The sequence below is a fragment of the Poromitra crassiceps genome (assembly GCF_964638095.1).
Source record: "Poromitra crassiceps genome assembly, chromosome: 25".
In the NCBI taxonomy this organism is placed as follows: domain Eukaryota; kingdom Metazoa; phylum Chordata; class Actinopteri; order Beryciformes; family Melamphaidae; genus Poromitra; species Poromitra crassiceps.
The window spans coordinates 11,327,667-11,338,615 of record NC_139649.1 but is presented as its reverse complement, the minus strand read 5'-3'; the positions used below and the strand labels follow the sequence as shown (position 1 = coordinate 11,338,615).

Sequence of the window (10,949 nt, the reverse complement as noted above, 5' to 3'; positions counted from 1 at the left end):
GTCAGGGTACCCACGAGTCTCCCCTTTACAGTCATGCCCACTTTATACTAATCCTATGCAGTTTTGCAAAAAACATGATTTTTTTTGCATGCAGTATAAATGTGTTATTTGCACCGCCACCTATTATATTTGAATATTTTTTGCATACTGGGGTCCCTAAACAGTTTTGGAATTGCCTAAATTGGGTATGAGTGGAAAGTTGATACTCTTGTTATTAGAATATAGGAGAAATGATGTGATGATGCTGCCATGCTACTGTAGCATTACTTATGTCAGCATGCATTTTGAGCTGAGCTAAGTGCTGTTTGAATCCTCTACCCACAAGGCTTGGTCAGTGTCAAAAGTGGGGTTTTGCTAGGTGTCAAAAGGGCATAAGTATAGTTACACCCTTTTGACAGCAAGCTAAGTGCTGTTAGGATCCTCAAGTCTACCCACAAGGCTTGGTCAGTGTCAAAAGTTGGGTTTTGCTAGGTGTCAAAATGGCATACATGCACTTACACCCTTTAGACAGCAAACAAACCCTACTTTTACTGTCTTTGTAGTGAGCTATACAATGATTTGTACATACTGTAGCAATACAATTATTTATTTATTTTACTCCTGCTTATATAGGCTACATAGTCATAGCGGTCACTCTACATCACACGTATTGTATATAATGCAAATAGCAGTTAACTTGCTTTATATACCTTTGATCGCAGTCCTTGTTTGTTTGTTTTAGCTTGTATGCATCCCTTTTCTTTTCCTTTGAAAGCACATTAAGAGCAACGTATACCGGAGTCAAATTCCCTCTATGTCTACATACTTGGCCAATAAAGTTGATTCTGATTCGGATAATGTCCATTACGTCAATAGTGTGGCCCACCCACTTTTATTCAGGCCCACCTGCAATTTCATTTCTGGCTATGCGGCTCCACTGTTGTAGTGGAGTCAGACTTGGCACGAGTCCGAGTCTTGCATTCATTTTCATTTTCAGGACTTGTGACTCGACTTGGACTTGAGCACTGATGACTCGCACTTGGACTTGAGCATTCATGCACTCGGATTTCGGAGGTTGGAGACGAGGATTCGGACTTGTTAATAGACTGTTTTTTGTTTTTGTGAAAAAAAAGTACATGTAATAGGGCCTAATAATTTGGCATAAGATATTGATAGCTATATTAATACAGTGACATTCAATTTCGTGAAAGGGCAGGAGGTGTGTTCCACCTAAATGTAGTCTCTTAAAACAGACTGTCTCATTTACATCCGGCGAATGCAGCTATAAATGTCTGTACATTACACCCCCAGAACATGCACGAGGAAGTTGGGAAAAAAACCTTCAGACTGGAAGGAAGTTCGTCAAAATCCGACCAATCACGACACGTGTGTCCACGGAATTTTTTTTTTGATTGGACTAATGAGCGGAAGACCCGCCTTAAAAAAATTCTGATTGGACTAATGAGTGGAAGACCCGCCTTAAAAAAATTCTGATTGGACTAATGAGCGGAAGACCCGCCTTTCTGCTTCCCGTTCCGGTTGGTGCATGATTCTCCCCCACGAAGTACAGACGGTATGGCAGAAGCATTTGAAAATTGCGGAAGCCAACTTGTCTGTTCTAAGAGACTAACCTAAATGCGGATTCACATTCAGCAACTCCGGATTCAGACTCTGACTCTGACACAGCTAATGGGGACTCGACTCTGACTCTTCTTTGGTGACTCGGACTTGGACTCGAACGCTGGGGACTGGAGATATAGAGACTTGATAGAAAATGCAAGCTTCACTGTCATCAGAATTCCTGTGATTCACACACACACACAGCAGTTACAGTTTTATATATAACCCATTTTTGCTCTGTGGCATAACGGTAGTCAGGCCTCTGTACACTGTATCCATGACAACTGACGATGACGTGTATTCCACTTCACTTACGTTTAATTGAACTGAAGACTGGAAATACTTTCAGCGGGAAAGATTCATCTTTCAGATACGTGCTTATCAGATATCGACGTTCTGACTAAACACTTATCTTTCATCCCCTCTTTCACATTGATTAAGCAACAACAAAGCGGCACAGGCTATTTTTAACTTTAAATGGTGTTCTTACGATAATGAATAAGACAGTTTGATTATGTGAAGTGGACTTTATGACCCACTAAGAGGGGGAGAGAGAGATTGAAACTGGCGCTGTATGGGGTAACAAGTGTCCCTCTCAGCAGAGCAGAGCAGGGTTTTTACCACACTCCTAAATGTACAGCATTGAGACATGAATCACCGAGCGAAGACACGCTGCTTCACCACAAGGCTTTTTTCTCTGTGTTCTTGGCACCGCTGCCATCTGTAAAACGGAGCAATCTGCAACTATTTACATCTCCAAGGCCTCAGTGGAGCCGGACGGAGCCAAGTGTAAGATTAGACGTGGAATGTAATGGGAATGTAAGGGAAAGGAAAGGCACTCACTCGTATGGCACAATAATGGACACTCGTATTCCACTCTCGTTATCCCTTTAAAACCTGTAGCTCACTAACCAAATTAGCAGTTAATAAACAGGATTAGTTACTGAGCCCATGTTGGGGCTGGAAGATCCCTCCATCCTACCCCCCCCCCCCCCCCCCCCTTCTCTCTCTCATTCATGTTTGAAGCTTCAAGCTTCAAGTACCTGGGAGTCAACATCCACCAGGACCTGACATGGGCCGGTCACACCGCCACTGTTGTCAAAAAGGCCCAACAGCGACTACACGGACTCAGGCGCCTAAAGAAATTTGGGCTAAGGCCAGAAATCCTTAGGGACTTCTACAGAGGCACCATTGAAAGCCTGCTGACTGGCTGCTTCACCACCTGGTACGGGAACTGTACCACCATGGACCGCAGGGCGCTACGAAGAGTGAGACGCGCGGCCCAGCATGTAACAGGATGTGAGCTGCCAGAACTGCACGAACTATATAACCAGCGGTGCCTCAGGAGGTCCCTGAAGATCATCAAAGACACAAACCATCCCCACAACAGCCTGTTCTCCCTGTTACCCTCAGGGAGGAGATACAGGGTCCCAAAAGCACGCACAAATCGCTTGAGGGACAGTTTCTTCCCGCAGGCCACGAGACTCTTAACATACACAAATAGTGTAGTAGCTGTACTGTACCGCACTGTAGATGCTACCATTATGTATGTCTAATGTTTAATTGTATGTTTAATTAGGTATATGCTATTTGCACCTGTACGTCGAATTTAAAATGTTTAAGTACATCCAAAGTATGCACATGACATGTGCACCTATGTGCAGTGAATATGCCACTGTCTCTGACTTGTCTTATCACTCTACTGCCTTATTGCTTGTTGTGTCTCTTGTTGTTTTTGCACTCATATGCCTATGTTGTAAACGGAGTTCACAGCACAAGAATTTCACACGTGATACTTGTACTACGGAGTGACAATAAAAATCTTGAATCTTGAATCTTGAATCTTGAATGTTTAGGAATGATCAGCCACAATCAAGTTTGCCCACAGTAATGAACATTGATAAGAATTTAAGTAAGATTCAATTTAAGTATTTAATCATCTATATGGGATCGGCATTGTGATTGCTGGTTCACTACACTTTATTCTATTCATGTGGCAAGTTTTTTGGGGTGACTTTAATATTGCATGATGATGTTTTAATATTTTAGCATAGAGGGGCCTGTTCCAATTACAGTCGCTGAAAAAGACGAGGTGATTTTAATGGGGCAACTGCAAATGAACTAGATCACTCCAACTTGCGGGACTGAGCTATTCAAAACGCACCATCAAAACCTTGCCAAGAATATTGCGATCCATGTTGCTCTGGTGGCAGAAACAAAAAGATGTGTTCTAGCAGCAAGCACATAGGTCACCGTAAATCTGAATCGTCAGAATGATGCATAGACCTAGTCGAGTCATACCACTTTCAGAACAACGACCAGGGTCGGGCCAGGGTTACTTGACCCATGTTCAACCCTTCTTTTGCCCAATTCACACCAAGTCAGTCAACACGGGTTCAGACAGATCCCAGGTCACAACCCGGGAAATATGCATAACAATGAACTCAGACTGGAAATGGGCGGGGCGGACAACACATCACATGTCACGTTCGACATTCGACATTGTAGCCTACTTGAACTGATCGGCTGAGTACTGCAATGTCAAACAAACTACCATGAAGCCACTGTTTCTTTGTTTGTTGGCAGGATTACGGAAAAACTACCTTGGCCGATTTTCATCAACTTGGTGGAAGGGTGTAGCATGGGCCAACAAAGAACTCAGATCCGATTTTGGGTCAAGGGAGGGGGCGGGGCTATGGAAAAGGGGCCGTAGCTAGCGATAGGAAGGTCGTAGAGAGTCGGGATTCGAGGGGTGGGTAGGGGGAGTGGCTAGGTGTATGTGGGTGGTGGGAGGAGGCGTGGTCAGGAAAGGGGCGGGGCTATGGAAAAGGGGCCATAGATTGGGACAGAAAGGTCGTAGAGCATCGGGGTTCGAGGGGTGGGTAGGGGGAGTGGCTAGGGGTGTGTGGGTGGTTCAGGGTTAGGATCCGACTCACAACATTTGCATATCATAGCAGACTTCAGAGTATTGACCTTGGCGGAGGTCTGCACTCTCCAAGTGCACTTCTAGTTTTAACAGTTTTTCGTAACCAATGAGATTCGTTTGTCCTGCCCCAGTCAGTACACAGGACTGATTATGTACTACTGTATGCCAACAAAAGCATGGAGTTAATTGAACTTGCTCTAGTTTCCAGAATTTAAACGCGTCTTCTCAGGATGAGTCCAGTGACGTGACTGCCAGTTGCAGTGTTTCATGACAGCTGTCTTTATCTCATATCATGTCACCCTTTAACCCATTGATACCTGATGCAGCATTTGCGTGTATATCCCTCATTTGTGTGCGTATCCCTTTAAGACCGTGAACCGCGTTAACGCGGTTCGCGGTCTTAAAGGGATACACACACAAATGCTGCATCAGGTATCAATGGGTTAACATGCACAGCAGGAGCTCCCTTTGAAAGGCAGTATGTGTGCTTCTGCTTTTGACATTGGAAAACATTCAACTCACATGAATTTGATCACCAGTGACATGTTGATTATGGTTGACGCCATGTGACAAAGGAGCGTTATTTCTACTCATGAGTAGACAAGCTGCACGTGATCCAACAGAGTTTTGACGTACTGTACAGCTCAAGTCAACTACCTGGGATATACGCCAACCAATGCAAAATGACCCTATCCTATATGGTTTCACTGGAATTCTGTTGCTCAGTTTGGACCCAAACCTGTCAGCTGTTAGCAAACACTTCAACAGGAAATAAACGTTGGTCCATTTAGAATATTTATATTGTAAAGTTGAAACTGTCTATATAAGGCATATTAAATTTGATTTGATTATATTCTATTCGATTCTACTCTATTCTATTCTCTTCTATTTTATTCTATGTTTGCCCATAGGTTTGAGGATTTTGCCCGAGAAAGACCGAGCAGACACCAGGTTTTTAGAACAGCAAATATAGGAACTTTGATGAACTGGATATACAGTATGCTGAATCACTGTTGTGTTATATCTCATATATATTATTGTATTACTTTTAGTCAAGACACTTTACCCAAAAATGTGGCTCAACCTTGCACAAAGTGCAACAAAAACAAACTCAATGGAGTTTGTGACCTGACTCCCTCCCTGCCTGCCTGCCTCCCTGTCTGTCTGTCTGCCTGGCTGCCTGTCTGCCTGCCTGCCTGCCTGCCTTCCTGCCTGCTTGCCTGCCTGCCTGTCTGTCTGCCTGTCTGCCTGCCTGCCTGCCTGCCTGCCTGCCTGCCTGCCTCCCTGCCTGCCTGCCTCCCTGCCTGCCTGCCTGCCTGTCTGCCTGCCTGCCTGCCTGCCTGCCTCCCTGCCTGCCTGCTTGCCTGCCTCCCTGCCTGCCTGCCTGCCCGTCTGCCTGCCGGCCTGGCTTTAGGAAGGTTATTTTGTAAGAGGTGATGGGTCCAAGAAGTATGAAGAGTAAATATACAAGTATAAATAAAGAACAAAACAGAAAGCAAGAAAGTGACATGTAATAATGGTATAGGAAGAGTAAGGTAAACAAAATGTTATAAGGCTTATGTGAAAAGATGGAAGGAATGAAGAAGGCACTGACTGAAGTACTAATATTGAAAATGTACTAAAATATAATAACCCTGTAGCTACTAAGTAAAAAGGAATGACAATATGTAAAAGACATGTTGAAATGGACAAGAGTGAAATAAAGGAGCAGCAGAAAGTGCTGTATAATAGAGTGGAACACGAGTGAGTGAGCTGCCTGTGAGTGAAAACAGAAGTAGCTGAAGGGTTTGATGTATAAGGTGTATAAGTTGTGTTAAGTTGTGTCTGTCAGTTTTAAAATGTGTGTACAGCCTGTACAGTCTGCTAGTGTGAGAGTTGTGACATCACGCACCGATAGGCTGGATCCACAGGATTCCATTATAATAAAAACTTAAACTGCAATAAAGTACAAAGGATATCACACAGCTGAATAAGAGTAAATGTGGTGACCCATTTAAAGTTTGAATGGAGTGTCTATCAAAGTATGAAAGATAGGGCATAGTTTGACTTTGAACAGTCCTTCCATAGAATAAAGCTTTGTTAAAAAAATAGGGGGGGGCAGTGTTTTATAGGATCATAGTAGGTGATTTTCAAAACTTTCCCTTAATACAATTCCCTGGGGACTTTTTTCTCTTGCTCATTCAGAAATTGGGGTCACAAAATCCATTGAGTTAGTTTTTGTTTACATTTGTGGGAGGTCAAGTTACATAATTAATGGAATCTTTAAGATCTAAGATTTCTCAATCCATAGAGGGCCAGGTAATCTTTTAATTTAGAGTGAAACGTGAATATGACCAAAGCTGAAGGTAGAGGTTTCACACAATCCAAAATAACCCAATACTATATACAGTAGCCTACTGTATTTATAGTTTTTGCTACTATTCTATTCTATTCAATTCTATTCTATTCAATTCTATTCTATTCTATTCTATTCTATTCTATTCTATTCTATTCTATTCTATTCTATTCTATTCTAGTCTAGTCTAGTCTAGTCTAGTCTATTCAAGACAAGAGCACTGCCTGCATGTCTTTCACCAAAAAACAAAAACTACATCTCCCAGAGTGCTTCGCTGCAGTATAAGTACCAATGAAAGGGGCGTTCCCTCAGTGAGCATGTGGAGGAGGAGGTGAGAAGACAAGCGGACTAGCCGAGGAGGACGCATCGCCGCGCGCTCAGCCTGCTGTTACCTGGAGTTTCTCTGCCATGGACTTAACCGAGGATAGCACTGTGGAAATGTACCTCTGCTGACCCACTCCGACGCGCGTTTCTTCTCTCCGTTTACCGCCTTCGTCCTCCTCTTTTGCCAGGTAAAGTCCTTTTCTCCGCCGTGGACTTTTCCAGCTAGGGTCTTTTTCATTTGTCATTGAGCAGCAGCATCATCCCTCCCTGTCAAGGAAGTAGCAGCCCACAGCCCACGCGCTGTTTGTTGTCGGCTGTTTTGAAGATGAACATAGAAATAGTGTGGCACTTGCTATTTTAGCAGAAATGTTTATTTTATTTTATTTGTATTTTTTTTTTATATATATCAGGATGAACCTAATTAGTCATTACAGGAAATAGGTTAAACATCAAGTTCAAAATGTGTGAAACATAGCAGCAGGCTACAAAACAACCACTTTATGGTGTAAGTTGGCATTCATTTAAAGTCCACCTTCATTGACTTTACATCAGTTTTGTTACATAATACAAGAACGTTAGACTCGCTATGCTGCATACTATGAATTTCAGGCTAGTTTAGACTGGTTGCCCTATCGTACATAATAGCCTACATCCTTGTCTACAGCCATAGGCTACCATGTGTCCCTCTTTAAATACCGTAGTACCGTTATGAGATTCAATTATAGGTTATATTCTCTCAATCTTGAGTCTGTCTGACCAAATAGACTTTAGTCTATAGACATAGACTAAAGGAGAGTGAACTAAGTTACATTTTAAGCATTCTTCTTCTTCTTCTTCTTCTTCTTCTTCTTCTTCTGTTTCTTTTCTTGTATCACCTATCCAGTCATTATGGTAATTGCTGTGTATGTTATGAGCGGCTGACAATTACCTAGTATGCTATAAGAACAGGAGAGTAATGGTTGGCGCAAACAGCATGTATTTATGTCTAATCAAATAAATGTACAGTAGATGGATGCAGCCACTTTAAATGAACTGCTACACTACTCGTCATGATCTTACAGTATGTGGTGCTCTGGAGGGTCTAGAAAATAAATGATGCTCTTTGCACTTCAATTAAAGCTGCTTATCTGATAAGTTTACTGTCAACAGTCAGATTTCAGTTACGGTAATTGACAAAATCATCTATTGACAGTCAGTGTCCTCTGATGTATCGCATCAAATCCAAATCAAATCCAATTTTTAATTTGTTTAGCATATTCCACGCAATAATGTAACTCCAAGAGCTTTACGAAGTACATGGATAAAAATCATGAAGGGGGCATGAAAAAGACAGCCAGCCAATACAGAACCAAGATAGATAACCAAGACCATAAAGAGACACAAAAGCAGAAGTAACATTTAACAAGTATAATATAGCCTGGTATGGTGGAAAACAAACAAACAAAACAAAACTAAGATCCAGTCAATCTGCTGTTGGCCTTGTCATTCAAGTATTCCATGCTGCGTCCTCCTTTGATTACACCTTGGTTGAGATGTCAGGATGCATTCATGTCATTTTGTTGAGTGAAATAAGCAATTCTGAATGGCTCAATGTTTATGATTTGATTCAGCTCAGTTCTATTCATCAAAGCTTTACAGACCTCTGGTGTCAAATCATTTCCAGGTGCAGTCAAGGGTGAGGAACCATGTCGGACAAGATGTCCAGTTTCCTCCATATCGGGGACATTTGTTCCCTGTATGCTGAGGGCACCACAAGTGGATTTATCAGCACTTTAGGGTAAGTTACCACTGCCTCCACAGTTCCCTCACAGTTTTCCCAGAGAGGACAGACAGTTTATTTTTTTTATGTGTATTATGAAAGAGCCTCAACAAAGCTACTGTAAATAAACACGGTAGCCTGTGTAAAGGCTCATGTATGCTTGTTTAGAAGTGCATCTGATAACAGAACAAAGTAGGACGCCAGAATTGACTCTGCCTATTATAGTTCCCTAGCCTGGTATCCAGCCCCATATGAATCGCAGTTGTCAACACTCTTCATATGGGTCTCGACCCACGGCCATCCACTGCGTTTATTCAGGACAGATACAGTACTGTCCAAGACACCTAAATGGCTGGTCGATGTAGGCGGCGGGACCTTATTAATAATTAATATAACATTACCGCTAACGCATTACAGAGCGCTGCAACAACACACCTGTATAGAGACAATGCGGAGCGCGTCATCATTCAGAAACCACACCCAAAACGGGGGGAAACAAAAACTCCCCCCCCCAATCCTGGCGTTCTCCTATGTCGCGTGCATGGTCGCGTGTTGCACACAAAGATCATATATACGGAACATGAGCACTCCAACTTACTTCACTGACCGCCAATTCTCAATGGCTTCCTTGTTTTGCTCTGGAGTACAAAAAAACTTTCATTGGCGATTTTTTTACATTTGTTGTCTACGCAGCCCACCACACAACAGCTTTTAGCTATGTTTAATTCAAGGAAAATTATGCTGGTGTGTGGAAGTGAAAGGAGAGCTTTCCCCCGTGATGGGCGTGGCCTATTTCATGCAGTGTCTCTATGTTAATAGCTAGGGTAGCTAGCTGTTAGCACGTTAGTTATGTGGCAGTAAAACACCACTGAATGACCAGTTTGATATAACTAACTAGTATAACTCAACCAGTTCCAGTCATGTTCTTTCCATAAAGCATGATATTTCTAACAATATTGTGGCTGTAAAAAAATAAAAATCTTATCGATGCGGTGAGACTGGCATGGCAGCTGTTTCCGATAACTGTTTCCGGTATTCCAGCTCTGGACCAGACAAAGAGTTTAATAAAGTGAGAACAGGCAAATGGAGAGAACAGTGCTGCTCTCATTGGGCTGCAGTGGAACAAGGTATTACCTTCAGTTCTTATCAATTTAAGTTCTTTACCACAGAATCGTCAAAGTAGTCCGATGATTGACACAGACAGTAGCCAATCAGTTGGGGCTGAAAAATACATCACCGAATCAGTGGTGGATAGGCTGGCGTCTAGACCCTAATGAAGGATTCATTTGGACTGGTTACCACGCTAATAGTTCCCCAGAACTGGTCGATATGGGAGGTACTAGATTATTGGAGGCCGGCCATCAACATAAAAACAAACAAACAAAAAAAAACCTATACTGTAGAATAGATTAACTCAAAATATCACTGACTAGCCTGTTATTCTCATAAGGTACGTAACGCAACGTTAGCAGCTCAGGAGAAAAACTGCAATAGCAGACGTTCTTCTAGAATCTAGCTGATGTTGGCTGTGTGCTGAAATGCGTCCATTGTTTGTTGTGCTTGATAGCTAAGCTGACCCATTTAATTGTTACTTTCGGTGCTCCGCTGCTTGCTCTCCATTCAGCCTGGATGGGATAGCATCACGCATGCTAAATGCGCTAGCCTAGTAATAAGCACGTCACTTCTGCTCCTATGTGCGCTCCCAGAAAAGGTCTGTGTTGATCCAAAAAGGTTCATAGTGTCTATACTTTACTTAGATCGTTAGATTTTCTTCTATATCAGACACAGGTTTGCATTCCTACCTGACATGTTTCGACGGCAATACTTCCGTCTTCATCAGAGGTGTCACTAGCTGGTGTGTGACATGTCTTAAACAGCTGATGTTGTTTACAGAGGCGTGGTCGTCCTGTCAGATTTGACAGGACGACCACGCTGTCATTTCGCGTTCTCAAACGGCGAAATCACACACCATCTAGTGACACCTCTGATGAAGACGGAAGTATTGC

At 42.7% G+C, this 10,949-nt stretch overlaps 1 protein-coding gene across 1 annotated transcript in view; it reads left to right on the top strand.

Annotated features, from left to right (window-relative positions):
• The first annotated feature begins 7,268 nt into the window (after positions 1-7,268).
• Positions 7,269-10,949, top strand: part of LOC310798313 (inositol 1,4,5-trisphosphate-gated calcium channel ITPR1-like) — a 122,128-nt gene continuing 118,447 nt past the window's right edge. Inside the window, exons 1-2 of the mRNA XM_083660823.1 lie at positions 7,269-7,372; positions 8,848-8,961. Of these exons, the coding sequence (XP_083516949.1) occupies positions 8,870-8,961 (92 nt within the window). The 5' untranslated portion in view covers positions 7,269-7,372; positions 8,848-8,869. The remainder of the gene's footprint in view (positions 7,373-8,847; positions 8,962-10,949) is intronic.